Here is a 17,316-nt window from a genome sequence, read left to right as displayed (position 1 = left end):
AGATTGTTGACGATTTCGCGTGATCCTGGATCAGTCGGTTCCCCGAAGCTCATCCGGGACTTGCTGTCATAGCAACAGAGCCGTAAGCGTAAACCTGCTCGGGAGCAGGTTTACTTTATGTAAACAGGATTAGATCGCGGCCACGCAGGTATGTCCGCTTCATTTATACGAAAGCAACAGCGATATTCCACCACTGTTTCACCATAAATAAATAACATCAATGTAACTAAAGATAATGCAGCACTTGATCCTTTTATTGATGTCACACAGATACATACAGGTCATTCCCTAAAAAAGGGAAATGTACTATTAACATTCTATTACATGTATGTGATTATTACAGATGTAATTCATATTTCAGAGTAGTAATTGTAAATTACTTCGTGTAATCAAGATGAGAGACCACGGCTATAAAAGCGAAGGTGGATTTGGGAAGCCTGTCGCAGCCATGTCCTGTCCGTATACGCGACCAACCCATTGCGGAAGGTGCAAGATTGATAAGGAGAGTCCTCAGAATTCAGCGTATATTGCGGGATAGACAGGATCCTTTAGCTCAGCGCGACAGTGTGCTCATTGAGAGATATCGATTTTCCCGTGAGGGTATTATTTACTTAACCAACTTGTTGACGAGGGGGTGCAGGACCACCACCTGTCTTTTTTTCCTCTGCCCTTTTCTTGGTTGCTGTTATGAACAAACTAACAGAGTATTACAGGCCAGTATTACCTTGCCAAGAGACGCAAAGCAATCTAAGAGATAAATATTACCATTCTGTAGAATACTCCTGTATTCCACTTTTACTTGTTCCCATGTTCTTGTGGGTCCTGTTGTGGCTCTAATGTGAAAGGGGATATAATATAACATATTATAATATAATATAATGCCATATGATATTGGACAATATAGTGTCATATGATAGATCTACCCTACCGCCTACTGGTGTTGGCCAGAGGGGCCGATGGCGCGATATGGCAGCCTGGCTACAACCGTAGCTGCCTCCACCAGTGTGTGAATGTGGGAGTGAATGAATAGTGGTATCGTAAAGCGCTTTGGGTGCCTTGGAAAGCGCTATATAAATCCAATCCATTATTATTATTATTATTATTAAATTACCTACGAGTTTGATTTGTCAGCAACTTTCTGCCAGCCCTCTCTCCTTGCTTTTGCAGCCTTTGCAGTGTTCTCTTGCGTTTTAATTAAACTCTGAAACTCCTGTAATCCCTCACTCATGAGTTCTTGCTCTGCTGCCGGAAAATACCGAGCACGCGGGTTGCCGATCAATGTTTCTACTATCGATGCGTAGCCCCTTTTACGACACCCAGTGATGTCACATTCCTGCGTCCAGCTGTAGTAATCGTAAACAGCAGGTGTGTTCGGGGAACCGGATTAGCGAGCTCACGGTTAGCGCGATGATTTGATCTTGGATGTGTCATTTGATCTTGGATGTAGTAAGCGACGTACGAAGAACGGGCCCCAGAACATTTCAGCTCTGTGTTTGGATTTTTATTGACAGCGGAAAAAGATGCACCTGTGCATTTTTCAATATGATGCATAATATATTTTCTCAGGAGGTTGTTCTGGATTTGGTCAGCTGTCAGATCCGTGACGAGCACCTGGAACCACAGGTGCACAAAATAGTTCCTCGCACTCTGCAGCTCTTTTCCGGGCACGCACAGAAGCCCGGTTTAAGTATCAAATAACATGAAGCTATAAAAAATAAGCCTTTGCTGATAGTCAGAACACACATACTTTAAGATGATATGAACTAGTGAAAAGCAGCACATTTGAATATGCTATAATACAGCTTCTTTTCACTTCTTTTCACACGCCTTTTCACTGGAGAGTGATAGTGTTTGTGTGTTAATCATGCAAATGGATTATTTTCTGTTGCAGGTGGTACAGGCTCAACTCGAAGACGGGGAAGAAGGAGAAGGAACGGGGAGACATTCAAGTCACCATCCAGTTCACCCGCGACAACCTGACAGCTAGCATGTACGACCTTGTCATCAAAGATAAAAGCGCCTCCACCTTCGGCAAGCTGAAGGAGCGCATGAAAGGCAAGAGGAGATCCAGCGACGAGGACTCCTCTTCGGCCGTCCTGCCGAGTGGGTATGGCTCTTTGTACCGCATGCGCCAAAGACTTCCTAGCGACGGAGGCGGAGAGGAGGATTATGAGGACGACGAAGGGGGCGAGGTCCGGAGGAGCAAGATGAGAACTTTCTTTTTGAGGGGAAAGTTGCGAAAATCGTCCGACACTCGGTCCAGCACGTCCCTGGGCTCGGAGAGCAGCGAGTCATCGTCACGGGGTGGGAGCCTCAGTCCCACGGCCGGTATCAGCGTGGTGGTGTCCGATCTCTCTAACTCGCCCAGTAACAGCAGCAACCTGACAGCAGATAACAGCCCAGGTGAGCTTGTTGTCACTTTAGTATCAAAGTGAAATATTCTTCTTGTATGATAATGTCTAGAACATGGATTTGTTAGCTGTTGTGTTTCAACCAAAGGAACAGAAATATTTGTTAGCAAGAGTTTTCGAGGTTATTCTGTAAATGTCACAGACTTTAAGTTAAAGTTATACATGTGGAAGTTCTATTTCTTGATAGTTGTGCTCCCTGAAATCTCATCTACACTGAGAGCAGGGTTTAAAAAGCTGCACTACGAAGCACAGTTTCTAGAAAAGATTCTGCAATCGTGGGTAAATTTTCATTGACACCTTTGTCTGCCAGAAACACTGATCAGCTCTGTTTTGAAAGACATTGTCAGGAAAATGTCAAGAAGGCTTTACCAGCTGAAGTTTAATCGAGTAAAGTCATATGTTTTCCTCTGTTCTCAATTTTCTTCCATTCCCTCCTCCTCGCCACGATTTGCAGAGCACACAGCAAACACGTCGCCCAAGTCTTCGTCTCTCAAATGCGAGTTTGGTGATGAGGCCGGTGAGATCACCATTGCAGTGCCTCAGCCCACTGTTTGCATCAACGGAAGCCATTCTTACAACGTGCAGCCCCAGGCCCCAGGCTCAGGAAAACCTGCAGGTTCTTTAGGCCTGGGACTGTTGCAGAAGTCTATGCCTCTCTCCGTGTCTCTACAGAACCTCAGTCAGCAGGCCTCCATAGATCTCCCTAAAGGTGGTGTGGGAGATGGGCGCCGCTGGTCCTTTGACAAGCCCGGCGAGGAGGAAAAAGCAGCCATAGCTGCGGCTCTGGAGAAAAGCGGCCCGATGCTGGGTGAAAACGAGGAGCGCCTGGGACAGGCTGCTCCGACAGAAGCCACGTCATGGTCCTTTGCTTCCACAGTGGAGGCGGGGGACCTCCAGGGGAAAAAGCAGAGGAGGAACTTTTTCTCTCATGCGGGGAAGGGACAGAGTCAGCCCAAGGATGAGTGCGAGCGGGCCCATGCTGCAACTGACGAGAAACAAAGGGGATGGTTTGGATCAAAGGACTCTCAGAGCAAACCCAGGTGAGATACACACTGATCACAGAGAAGACGTCCGACCAGTTTAAACCTTTGGTGCAAATATTATTTGAATGAAGGTCAAAAGCAACCAAAAACAAAGTGCCTGCTGAGAGTTTGTACCTGCACATTTAGACTTCCAGTATCATTACTCACAAAGTGAGGTGCGTAATTGCATGTGACCCGTATACGTTTTATCTTACTTTAGCAATCATAAGGGCATCAAAGAATGTTTTTGATGTGTAAGATGATATTTTGGCAGCAGAGCAGAATGCAAATGCGTGTTCGAGTAACAGAAAGTGTTATAGCGGTGTTACCCTAGTATTACTAGATAAAATCTTTAAATGTGCATTTTATTTCAAGATCAATGATCTTGAAATGAATTTCTAAATGAATCTCTGCACAAAATTTTCTCTAGCCTCTCTAGTGCAGGTTGCCAGATACAGCCAGTGAGTACAGGCCACTGCCACCAGACATGGCAACCAAGCTACGACAGAGGCTAGCAGTGACAGGTTTTGACAAACAGTTTTGAGTAGCAGTGAAACAGACTTCCTTCCTGGCTCTAAATTAGCACTCAATTTCCTGTGGAGCACCTCATTTGGCGTGACATTGCACGATATCTGTTGTCTACCACTATTTGCTTAAACCGATGACGCTCACAGTGCAGCAAAAGCGTAACTTAAACCCATTCTCAGGAGGGTTAAATGACGGCGTAGATGTTTACTTCCTGTGCACCAGCATCACAGCTAGAAATTGCTTCCAGCTTTGCACATATCCCTCCTGGTTTCAGTCTCTGGTTACAGCAGGTATCTGCAGTGCAGATGGAGGAGGAGAGCTGCTCTTGTGAAATTAGCTCTGTCAACTTTCAACCTTGTGCACGCTGTAATATGCTTCAGTAATAATGTTCATTTCATTGGAAAGATGATGATGTGAGCTGGGAAAAAGAAATCATTCTTCTATTACAGGTTGTGTGTGTGTGTGTTTATGGGCAGGGAGAAAGTGGGGGAAGAAAACCTCGTCTTATTTTATATCCACTTCTAACACAAGTGCATACAGTGGGGCAAAAAAGTATTTAGTCAGCCACCGATTGTGCAAGTTCCCCCACCTAAAATGATGACAGAGGTCAGTAATTTGCACCAGAGGTACACTTCAACTGTGAGAGACAGAATGTGAAAAAAAAATCCATGAATTCACATGGTAGGATTTGTAAAGAATTTATTCGTAAATCAGGGTGGAAAATAAGTATTTGGTCAATAACAAAAATACAACTCAATACTTTGTAACATAACCTTTGTTGGCACTAACAGAGGTCAAACGTTTACTATAGGTCTTTACCAGGTTTGCACACACAGTAGCTGGTATTTTGGCCCATTCCTCCATGCAGATCTTCTCGAGAGCAGTGATGTTTTGGGGCTGTCGCCGAGCAACACGGACTTTCAACTCCCGCCACAGATTTTCTATGGGGTTGAGGTCTGGAGACTGGCTAGGCCACTCCAGGACTTTCAAATGCTTCTTACGGAGCCACTCCTTTGTTGCCCGGGCGGTGTGTTTTGGATCATTGTCATGTTGGAAGACCCAGCCTCGTTTCATCTTCAAAGTTCTCACTGATGGAAGGAGGTTTTGGCTCAAAATCTCACGATACATGGCCCCATTCATTCTGTCCTTAACACGGATCAGTCGTCCTGTCCCCTTGGCAGAAAAACAGCCCCATAGCATGATGTTTCCACCCCCATGCTTCACAGTAGGTATGATGTTCTTGGGATGCAACTCAGTATTCTTCTTCCTCCAAACACGACGAGTTGAGTTTATACCAAAAAGTTCTACTTTGGTTTCATCTGACCACATGACATTCTCCCAATCCTCTGCTGTATCATCCATGTGCTCTCTGGCAAACTTCAGACAGGCCTGGACATGCACTGGCTTCAGCAGCGGAACACGTCTGGCACTGCGGGATTTGATTCCCTGCCGTTGTAGTGTGTTACTGATGGTGACCTTTGTTACTTTGGTCCCAGCTCTCTGCAGGTCATTCACCAGGTCCCCCCGTGTGGTTCTGGGATCTTTGCTCACCGTTCTCATGATCATTTTGACCCCACGGGATGAGATCCTGCGTGGAGCCCCAGATCGAGGGAGATTATCAGTGGTCTTGTATGTCTTCCATTTTCTGATGATTGCTCCCACAGTTGATTTTTTTTCACACCAAGCTGCTTGCCTATTGTAGATTCACTCTTCCCAGTCTGGTGCAGGTCTACAATACTTTTCCTGGTGTCCTTCGAAAGCTCTTTGGTCTTGGCCATGGCGGAGTTTGGAGTCTGACTGTTTGAGGCTGTGGACAGGTGTCTTTTATACAGATGATGAGTTCAAACAGGTGCCATTCATACAGGTAACGAGTGGGGGACAGAAAAGCTTCTTACAGAAGACGTTACAGGTCTGTGAGAGCCAGAGATTTTCCTTGTTTGAGGTGACCAAATACTTATTTTCCACCCTAATTTACGAATAAATTCTTTACAAATCCTACCATGTGAATTCATGGATTTTTTTTTTTTCCACATTCTGTCTCTCACAGTTGAAGTGTACCTCTGGTGCAAATTACTGACCTCTGTCATCATTTTAAGTGGGGGAACTTGCACAATCGGTGGCTGACTAAATACTTTTTTGCCCCACTGTATTTAAGTGGGTAATTTATTTTGGGGGTGTCACAGGCCTTACTGCACTTTCTGCACTGCTGTCGGTGGTAAATAGTAGTAAATACATTATTAATCTTTCATTCAGGTCTCCCAAAACTCATGATTTAAATTTTTTAAATCAATTTACTTAACCAAGGTGGGGGGGAAAAAAATAAGTCGATGTCGTAATATTTTCATACACAGAGTGTAAACAAAATATTGGCCAGATAAGCACCTGCTCGTAGAAGTAAGGGGTCAGCTATTCTGGACCATAGTACACACAGGGCCTTTCTGCTGCCTCTGTAACTATACATTTTCTCAGCCTACGCACCCACATGCTTTTAGATACTGGAGTTGAGAAAGGTGCCAAGTTGGTGCAGTTAGCGCTAAGCAATGACTACGCCTAGCTGCGTCAACGTTTCTCGCAAATTATTACATGAAGGGCCAATGAAAACAGAGAAGAGACGGCCATTAATGTTTTAGATGCAAAGTGTTTTGGATGGAAGACGTGAAGACACGTGCATGCATATGACTGATGTCAACAATTAAAAAGTAATATCTGTTTTTTAATTCAGCTTTTTCAATTAAAGTCTTCAATGAAGTGTACCTGGAACTGAAGGTCTTACTTACCGTATTTTTCGGACCATAAGGCACACCGGATTATAAGGCGCATTAAACGCCTTATAATGTTTGCTATGTAACTTTGCACTGTCCACTGCTGTAACAAAACAAATTTCCCACGTGTGGGACTAATAAAGGTTATCTTATCTTACATTAATGACTAACCTCGTATTGTGGATAGATTATCTCAGTCGTTCTCCTGACTGAAGTTTGGTCCGTTTCCATCTTTCCATGCGATTGCATTTGTCAAAAACACACTAACTTTTATCGAGTGGAAAAAGGTTAGCATTCATCCTCCAGTGTTTATGTTATGCTAAAATAGCTGTGTCGCTAGCGATCACGTAGCACAGCATTATATACCAGCTAGCCCAACTTCAGTAACCCTACAAACGTCACTGCTGTTTAGTTTTCTATCTTTATTTATGTTGCAAGTGATAGCAGAGCAGAGCAGAGTGATAGTTTACATTTTTTTCCAGAAATCTCTCAGTCAGAAAATGGTATATCATGTTTAGGTAAGCAAAAGGAGTGAGCTAACTTCCTGCTAACATTCTGCTAACTTCTAACCCTGTTAAATTTAATAAATCCTGTTTTCATGGATGCCAGGATGTTAAACTTAATTGTTACACCTGGTAAAGCAGCAACGCTGATCATTTTATTAAAGATGAAAGAATTTAGGCAGTTTTTAACTCTCGGTGTGCCTCAGTGTTTGTTTGACTATAGAACCTGAAGTAAACGGATCTTTGGACCCAGATTACTCCGCGAGGCTCCCTGACTATGGTAGCCATAATGCTCCGACAATCCATCAAGCGGTGCGGCTTGGTAGCTTACCATACATAAGGCGCACCGGATTATAAGGCACACTGCCGATTTTTAAGAAAATTAAAGGATTTTAAGTGCACCTTATAGTGCGGAAAATACGGTAACAAACATGCTTTTTTAAAGGTTTTTATAGATTTTTATAGTAGATGATTACAGCAGTTGGACATTCCCAATATGATTCTCTCAATTTCTTAATGCTATCATGCACTGTTAGAGGTTGTGATTACCAACCTCTTTGCAACTCTACTTCTAGAATACTATTTTTAAAGTGAGTCATGGTTTTTTTTTTTTTTTCATGTTTTTGTTTTTTGGCATTATGTTTGCTTTGCTGCAGCTTTTTGATGTGTGTTGCTGGCTTCAAATTGTGTGTGCAAACTCTTCCACTTCAGTTTATACATTAATTAGTAGTGGTTTTAAAGAATAAAGGGGACTGCAGCTTCGACTGATTTGATTCATGTGAGCACTCTGTACAAGTATGTTCTTTAAATCGTGATTTGAGACAGAAAAGCCCTCTTCAGCGTGCGGTTATTCTGTGTGAATGATCCAAACTAATCAAGAGGACTGTGTGCCTTCCTTTCACAGCCTGGTGGTCTCACCTAAATTAGAACCCAGCACTGATCCCCACTTACCACCTCTTCCACCTAGTCACCACCCTCTGGGTCCCCTTGTAGAGCATACCTCCATGGTTCCAAACCTGCACCATACTAACCCTTTCTGCCACTCACCGACCTCACCACCCCCTATATCACAATCCAACCCTTTCTTTTCTCTAATCCAGCACAACCCTTTCTATGAAGACATGATAACCACTCAGCAACTTAAACCTACACCGCCTCCTCTGCCCTATCTTTCCAGTTCCCGGCCCCCTATAGCTCAACTCTTTCCACAGCCGAGTAACTCTAACTCTGTCCTCACCCACGGCAACTCAGCTGCCGAGGAATCCATCACTGATGCTGATGCAAGCAGCACAGAGGTCACGAAAGCTGGGATGAGAGGACTTCCTCTAACTCTCGTGGAAGGAAAGAAACCGTTACTCAAGAAGTCATCCAACCCTTTTATGTCTGTTAGCAGTGTGGAACCGGATTCAGAGTGGGACGAATCCTTTGAAGCATTTGCAGCTGGCAGGCTGCAGTCTCCTGAGGATCTCTCCACAGGCTGCAAAACGCAGCAAAAACCACCCAGCGACCATCTGCTGGAACACTGCAATAATAAAGCCGATCGAAACACAAATGTGACTGATGCACTGCATTATCATCAGCTAGCCAGCCAAGTGACCAACACTAACATGCATTACCATAACACTTTCCCACAATTCCTTGAAACAATCCCAGAACACAGAAGTTTTGAGCACAATGATGTAACTTTAAATACTTCCACTAACTCTCTGAAACTGAACACTTGCTCTGAAACTAATCAGGACACCAGCGCTACCAGTGAAATACCCGACACGAACATGAGTCGAGCTCCTTGCCGCACCCCGTCTGTACAACTCAGCAGCAGCTCTCCAGATCCTAGTTCTTCAGGTCTCGGCAGTTCAGCAGAAGAGGATTTTCTGTCATGTGTTTCCTCTTATTCTGATAAAGTCTCTGCATCCTCATTTGAAGACACTGAAAGCAACATCTTTGGGTCAACGGATGTAAAAAATAAAAGGGGCTCAGAATCTGAAGATGACACTACTTACAGGTCAAATGATCTATCTTTAGTTGATGTTGTTCAGCAAACTGTTATTGAGCCTAAGGATAGCGGAAAGGTAGACTTGAGTGGTTCAGCAGGGTCTTTGGCACCACAGCCCACAGTACTTGGGCATCCACATCCATCAATCACAGAGGAGATAGGAACTGATGGTGCAGATGCTGAAACACGTAACAATTCTAATATTGTATACCCTGACTTGTTGCCTGAACTCTCTAAACCACAACTAAAGTCCATCATCTTTTCACAGTCGGACAATGTAGGGCAAGAAAGAAACATAAATGATTTAAAGGTCTCTATAGAGGATTTTTCTAAAGATTTAAATGATGGCTCTAAAGACAATAATATAAAAGTGAGGAATCCTGCAACTCCAGATCAAGAAAGATCCTCCACACTACCATCATTACACATCACAACCTCCTCCCCTGATGTCAAGCAGGCTTCATTGGTTGAACCCTTTGAGAGGGCTCATTTAGCAGGCCAGGATGTTAGCCCCAATTCTCATGTGCCATTTAGCAGCCTTGGTGATTTACTCAACATCAGTCAGATTGCAAACAGTCCTAGCCAAGACTTTGATGACACTCAGTTGCACAGACGGATATCTGATCAGAGCTCCAGCAGCTTTCTCCAAAGTCTGAATGTCAGTATTGACTCACAGGATTACCAAACCTGCGTGTCTCACTCTTCCTCCAAAAGTTCCAGCGTCTCTGAGCCAAATGAGACGATGCAGCTGAAGGATGTTAAAACAACTGCAGATGCTGCGTTGGGCTTAATGGATTCTACAAATGCATCCAAGTTATCTAATGGGGAAATCGGGGAAACTGACAAATCTGAAGCATCTCCCCAAGCTGCTCAGGACAAGACGACGACTCTTGAGCCAACCTTCCCAATAGGAGACTTGCAATCATTCCCTGCAGCACAGCCGGACTCTTTTATGAGCTGTAATCTGAAGAGTGCTGGTGAGGTCTCGGATGCTACGTCCTCGATATGCGCTCCTACACAGAATGTTACACTACACCGCTCCCAGTCTGAGGGCACACTGGCAACTCCCTTCGACGAGCTCCTCCTACCCTCTTTTGGTAGTGATCCTGGCGGGGTACAGGGTTCCACCTCGTCTCAGCCAGGCCCCGACCTTCCCTCTCTGATTTCCTTTGCTCCTTCTCTTGCTCCTGAAAGTATTTGCTCCCCTGTAGCGCTTCCTGCCTTCTCTCCCTTTGCCAACGCTTCAGCGAGGTTACCGCCCAGCTCAACGCAAGCCACAGCACCAATGCCACTGCAACAGGAGGCAGAGCAGCAGCAGCAGCAGGCAGCCACTCAGCAGAACAGGTGAGGTTGCACATGCTCAGTGCTTGGTGACGAGGTGAAGAGGAAGGACTACTTGCAGAAATTTCTATCCTGTCATCTCTTTGGTCTCCTTCTGGCGCTCTGCTTCCGCCTGCTTTTCTTCTGCGCCAACTGCACATCCTGTCTCATCCCTGTGGTGTGATCTTCCCTTTTTGCTTCACTTTGTTAAAACACACACACAACAACATTGGTGTTAACAAAACTCTTCTGTAGGTGTCTTTCATGTGTCCTGGCTGTGGTAACGGGAGGGGAAAAAAAGCCTCAGGCCAATTAGCAGTTATTATTTTGCCCCATTTCCTACCACACACCTCCAACTCCCTTTCGAATACACACACTCACACGCCCAACGCACACAAACACTCACATACCTCCCCTTTCCCCACAGGGCCAGCTAGAGTTCTCACACAGCCATCCTCATTTGCCAAAATCTCAAGCAAAAAACAGGCTTTTTTTTGCAAGACACAAAAGGTGTTGTTTTGTCACTGGTAGCATTTCCTTTCCACCTCCGGGTAATAACATATTTAATACAATTCTACATGATTGATTGCACCAGTGCATGCAATTAAGTCTCTCGGTTTTTAAGGTCTTTTCAATTTTCACCATTACTTCTTTTAATAAGACATCTTACACCTGTCTAACCTCCTCTGGTCTTAATCACTTAAAGCAAGGAGTCCTTAAGCACCTGATGTCACCCTGGAGGTCCACAGGCCAATCTGTTGCGTTTAAATAACAGCTTAACCTGCAATACCTGGAATAAAGAAAGATTTGTTGCTGATTGAGAGCATGAAAGTTCAGCAAGTCGACTCAGATTTCCTATGAATGCAGGTCAACTGTAGAGTTTCAGAAGATCCTTTAAGCTGACTCAAATAGAGGGCTAGTTTTTGGCTGTTTGTTGCCCTGCATGCAAATCAGTGTAACAAAGCAGCAAGACGGTTTTCTTGTCTCTGTTCGTTACAGTAGTAAAAGGCACTATTGTCAGCCTATAGCTCCTCACAGCCACCATGTGGCTGATGTGAGTCCTTTTTTTTAAGCTACGGACTGATTGGGTTTCTTGCATTAGTTTATTAAGAAGATGTTTGGGGCTGAAGTGCTAGAATCCAGTATTACACTTATATTGTAGAATCCTGGGTTATTATTAATGTAGCTGCGATCATCATTTCACATGCAGAAATAGTCCTGATGTATATTGTTGAAGCATAGTTGGCTTTTTTTTTTAAGTTAAATATATCCAAGAGTTGTGGAACTCCAGTATGGCAACCGGGTTTTTCACCTAACCTCAACTGAAAAAAAACTTCATATAAAATATAAGAGTCAGAGTGCGGTGTTGTATCAAGTGTGGTGGTGTGACTGTGTGTATGTCTTGTCACATCCAGCCCCCACCCAGTGAAGCCCCTGCCCACTGCCATGCAGGCTGAGGAGAAGCGGTCAGTGCTGGCCACAGGCCTGGAGAAGCTAAAGTCCACCATCCACCACGGAAGGAGCAGCCAGCTGACGGAGCAGGAGGGCGAAAGGAAGAAGGTACAGTGTTTGAAAAAAATCGAAAAAAATTGAAATAAACTACTAACATAAAATAAAATGGCTTACGTTATAAGAATTGTACTTTGTAGTAACAGAAGATTTTATAAGAGTTCTGAGCTCTCCCAGCGAGACAAACGCATTCAGCTTTAGTGTCCTCTGAAAGTTATTCCATGAACACAGTGCAAAATAAGAGAACCAGGTCCTACTACCTTAAAAACACATAACAGCAAAAAACTCAGTGCCCTAATGAGGAGATATTTAAAGTAGTGAAGATCATAGTAGCTTTTTGTAATGTTAAGTAAATAAAGAGATAAAAAGGGGGGCGCTTATCCAGTACGGATTTGTTAATATAGTTATACCAGTGACGTTGTCTAGACCACAAAATACATGGGAATGTGTACTGGACAATGAATTTGATATGAAATACAAATAACTGTGATACACGAAGTCTAGAACAAATAATAGAATCATAATGAAAACCTTTAAAAACATATTATGTCCGAGTGTTTTCCTGAGTGCTAAATTTAAAAAAGGCCCTATTCTGATAATAGAAAAACCAGTGTGTACACAATATGATGTTAAAGAAAAGTCTATCATCCAGCAAGACACATGTGTATTTGTAGGATTACCCTTTTTACACTAAGTCTTCTCCTAGCGTATGAATACCGAGATTATTTGAGATCTGGGATATTTCATTAGTCTGTCCATCTGTGTTTTTTTTTTTGTTTTTTTTCCCACTAATCCAGTTTAAGGTTGGGAGACGGGGGTAGGGGTGGAGTGTCTATGAAAAGGGCTAACAGACAGAAAAAAGGCTTTCATGCTCCCATTCACATTTACAGGCAGCTTAGAATAACCAGGATGTCTTTGGAGTGTGGGAGGAAGCCCTAGCACTCAGAGAAAAACCTCAAGGAGAACCTGAACACGGAAGCGCCCCAACCAATAAGTGGATTCAAATGCAGGACCTTCTTGCTGTGAGGCAGTATAGTCCTAGCCACTGTCGAGATCTGGGAGTGAACAGCATAGGTTTTGTTTCCTTAGTATTAAGAAGCAACTTCAAACCAGGCAATGATGGCTGCAGCAGTTCAAAAGCAGTCTGGATCTCCTAAATGGCCTGACTTAGAGAAGAGCTAACTGAGTAGGGTATTATATCATCTGTATAAAGGTGCAGTTCAGGAACAGGCATGTCCTTCGCAATATTCTTTATAAAAATAGGGGGGGAAAAAGCAGGGCCTGTAGTTGAACCTTGAGAAACTTGTTTTGAAATCTCCAGGAAGCTTTACTTCCTTTCTACAAGGTAGCTATGTAACGCCTGAATCTCATTCTGTAATGAGTGCAATGAAAAGACACAAGGCTGTACCTGTTAAATTAATATTTCTTTCTTGTCCTTTTTTTTTCCTTTTTGTCTTAAGTCACTGACAGAAGGAGCGGGGTCATACTACCACCTGACCCACAGCGAACTGGTCAACCTGCTGGTGCAACGCGAGGCGGAGCTGGAGAGGCAGAAGGCGGAGTATGAACGTCAGAAACTTTTGCTGGCCAAGCGGGAGACGGAGCTGAAGAAACTGAAGCCGCAGGTCAAAGATTTGGAGGACTACATTGACACACTGCTGGTGCGCATCATGGAGCAGAAGCCCACCCTCCTGCAAGTGCGCTCCAAATTCAAGTGACGAATTCAGGCGGGGGGTAGAGGGTTTGCAGTTCACGTTGCATCTGTTCACTCTAACCTCCACAACAGCTCTTTAGTCTTTTCACTGCTATGCTGTCTTTTTTGATACAAATATTTAGGCACTGAGAGATGTCGAGGCGACGTTTTCCAGCTGGCATGCTTAACTGTACTGAAACCCGTCCTCGGTGAAGGGTTTGGTCTGAGTGGTTTTATGAATGTAGCGCGTCCTCAGGTTGTTTTCAGGTTCACAAAGCCAGATGGTGGGTTTAAAAAACCCAGATGCTTCAATTTTGGGATCTTGATTGTAAAACAATTAATTTTCCTTCTCACCTCACCTGTCACTTCTATCACCTTATCACAAAAGAGAGAAAATTGTAGGGTTTCAGTCCACATGACGTTTATCCGACTATATCCTCACTCGAGATGAAACGACACCAACACTTCCTCGTGAGTGTTGCAGCTTTGTAGCTTGAGCAGAGCAACCTGAAGAGACATACTGGTGGTTTTGCATATTTAGTCCATCAGTTGTTGGCCTTTTTTCAGCATGCAGTCAAGTAGTAGATTGATTCCCCTCTTTCAAGGCAGACATTGTTTCAGCTATTTTTGGCATGAAAATCAAAGCCTCTCAAGACACGATCGATCAGGGTGAGCATTTTGTTGTCTTGTTACATGTCATAGTAGCTCAGAAAATGTCGCCATTTTATGGAGTGCAATGAGATGTTGCTAGCTCAATTGCCAGTTCAAAAGCCAAAAATGACATAAAGAGACTAAAAGTCCTGACATTTGAAGGAAAACCACATTGAGTATTTGCAGCAGTATCTCCTGTTGTGTGTTGAGCAGTTCACTGGGCAATCCCCTAACCTAGTTTCTCCTGCATTGTCTGGAGTTCATGTGTAAAACTTGTGAAAGTTTATGTTGGATTTGGCTTTTTTGGGCCCTGTGTATAGAGTCAGAATGAAGCGCCAACAGCAGCCGCTGCAGTACGCAATGGAAACACCGCTAACAAATAACAAAGGCACCATAACATTTCCTCCAACAGAGGGAAAGTTTCAAGTCTCTGCAAGTTGAGACCTGATTGAAATGATCTCAAAAGTCTGGCTATCTGGAAGGAAGGAAGAAATCTTCAAATAGAAATCATGCAAAGTGAACTAAAAAGGCAAATTCATGATAAAAATGTGCAAAACCACTGATATGTTTCTTTTGGTATGGCTTTCTGCAACGTTTGAGTCGTGCCACTATTTCCAGAGTGTGTGTCTGTGCGTGTTTGGTTTTGGATTAAGACTCTACTAATGTTCCCTGATAAGTACCGAGTGCTCTGACTCGTGTTTGAAACTACAAACCAAATGAGCAGATTTCAGCCTTTGTCACGTGGACATTACTGGGAACTGATTGTAGCCTTTGAATGTTCAAAAGTGTTCTTAGCCAGCAAGTGAATGGTGTTTTCTTCTTTTTCTTTCACCCATTTATTTGCTTGTTCCGTCCTCTTTTTTTTTTTTTTCCTCTTTTCTTCTTTCTGTTCTTTGGGCATGTTATGCTCAGCCACATAAGCTAACTGATTCTAGCATGGGTCACGGTGTTATCAGGTGAAGACAGTATCACTCAGTATCAGGATCAGCCATCCCAGCTATTTGATCTCATGCTTCTGCCTTCCCACGTGTGCGTTCTCGACACCACGTTAAGAAGAAGATGCCTGCGACATGCTGGTACTTGACTTCCCTCCCTCAGTGTCTTGGGTGTCACATATGCTTCTGCTCAAGCACACATATCGCTACAGCTTTCAGGTGTTACAAAGGGATATATACCGCGTTCTACAGCATATATGCCGTATTGAAATGCCAAATGCTGCCTTATTTTTGTTTTTTGGTGTTCATTGAGAATCGAGCACTTCGTTTGAACTTGTCGGGGCCCGAGGCAGGTTTTGAGAAAGAAAAGCCATCTGTTCACTGATATTTTTCTGTTCTCTCAGTTTTTTTTCTAATGCTTTGTTTTGATATTGTTTAGGTCACTGCTGCACAAAAGTACAATGTATGCATAACAATAGAAAATGAGTAGAAACAGTGATTTCCTGTGAAATGCCAAAAATAAAGTGTGTACATATTTATTTAAAAAGAAGCCTTGAAACTTAATCTATGGAGCAGAGTGATACACCATAAAGTATTCTGATAGGATGCCACTTTTAACAGCATTTGTGGATGTTCTTGCACTACTTAACTGTCAGAATAAAACTGTACCTGTCTGTCTGGTATCGGTATAGTTAGATCTTCTTTACACCGTACTGCACTTTCTAATCGCTCCGTGATTTAAGCACTCGGCCTACTTTTAACGTCACGACAGATAACTAGCCAGTGAGCTCAAAGCATACACGAGCATACACAAGCATCCGGACCTATCCCGTCGTCTCAGTCCTGCTGTGCGATTGCGAAATCGAGTTGCATAGATGACTGTAGAGACTGCACATTACGTGTGACTCGGCACATCCTCTTTCATGTCTTCCATTTTACAGAGGTTTTGTTTTTTTGTTTTTTTTGCATTTCAGTTTAAACTGATTGTATTTTTCTCCTCAACTGTGTAGCTGGTGGAATGTGCTTGAGGTAGTATGTAAGATTGGAAAGTTTACAATCCGTGATGCAATTCTGTTTCACAAATTTTGTATATTTAATAAAGAATATTTTGTGTTTCTTGCTCACCGTATGTTTTCTGGTAATTATTTCTTTCCATATTTCCACTGATTGTTTAAAAAAACTCAGAATCTTTCACTCTGGGTTTTTTCTTACAATTTTGCATCCAATTCCAAGCTGCTAAAACAGCAGAGTTCTAGATGTTCCTGACATTCAGGTAGTTCTTTAACTAGTTTGACTCTTTTAGATTAAGCATATTCTTCAAAGTAGTAACTGAATAAAATGTGATATATTAAAACAAGCGATCTTGCTATGTCATGTTGAACGCTGTCTTTTGGGAACCTTTCACCGACAGTGACTGGGCTCATATTATACACGATTTCACCCATTTGTCATGCCTTTATTAGTTCCACCTTCTTAAAACACTGAAAAGATGGAGCTGAAATCTTATTGGAGATTTCACAATACCTCTCGTAGCCTTTACACCAGAACACTGAAGTCATTAGTGTTCTTCACTATTAACAATAACATTTTTTTATATCCTTTTTGAATCTTTTCCTGCAGTTTTATTATCCTTTGTACATGCTCTCACACACCTCCAGGACTGATATTCTTCTGAATACTGCATAGTCACCAGCAATTTTAAGCATGCATAATTTCTAAAAACCACGTGTGTCATGACATCATATACTTTGAACTCAAATTTACAAACCAAACCCAACTCCTGCTGGGTTACCCTGTTGCACATTTGTATAATGCAAGCTGCTACTGTTTGCTCCTCAGAACCACCACTAGGGGGTATGTTATCCTCTATAAGCTCAAGCAACCTCGCACTCACCAAGAGCATTTCTCTTTTTAACCGTTGTACTCCAAACCCAGTGCAGGTCTTTCGACATTAACCTCCCGTTTTAAAAGAGGCGAAAACAATGC

At 43.1% G+C, this 17,316-nt stretch overlaps 1 protein-coding gene across 1 annotated transcript in view; it reads left to right on the top strand.

Moving 5' to 3' along the window:
* Window positions 1–16,454, top strand: part of rab11fip5a (RAB11 family interacting protein 5a (class I)) — a 32,374-nt gene extending 15,920 nt beyond the window's left edge. The window contains exons 2-6 of the mRNA XM_086275987.1: window positions 1,892–2,403; window positions 2,866–3,451; window positions 8,131–10,566; window positions 11,958–12,102; window positions 13,512–16,454. Of these exons, the coding sequence (XP_086132113.1) occupies window positions 1,892–2,403; window positions 2,866–3,451; window positions 8,131–10,566; window positions 11,958–12,102; window positions 13,512–13,769 (3,937 nt within the window). The 3' untranslated portion in view covers window positions 13,770–16,454. The remainder of the gene's footprint in view (window positions 1–1,891; window positions 2,404–2,865; window positions 3,452–8,130; window positions 10,567–11,957; window positions 12,103–13,511) is intronic.
* Window positions 16,455–17,316: the final 862 nt, after the last annotated feature.

The sequence above is a fragment of the Aulonocara sp. 'chitande type north' Nkhata Bay genome, linkage group LG19, assembly GCF_057382095.1.
Source record: "Aulonocara sp. 'chitande type north' Nkhata Bay isolate Kocher_YH1m ecotype deep benthic linkage group LG19, A_spYH_male_GT1.1, whole genome shotgun sequence".
Lineage (NCBI taxonomy): Eukaryota > Metazoa > Chordata > Actinopteri > Cichliformes > Cichlidae > Aulonocara > Aulonocara sp. 'chitande type north' Nkhata Bay.
This window is presented reverse-complemented; position numbering and strand designations above follow the sequence as displayed.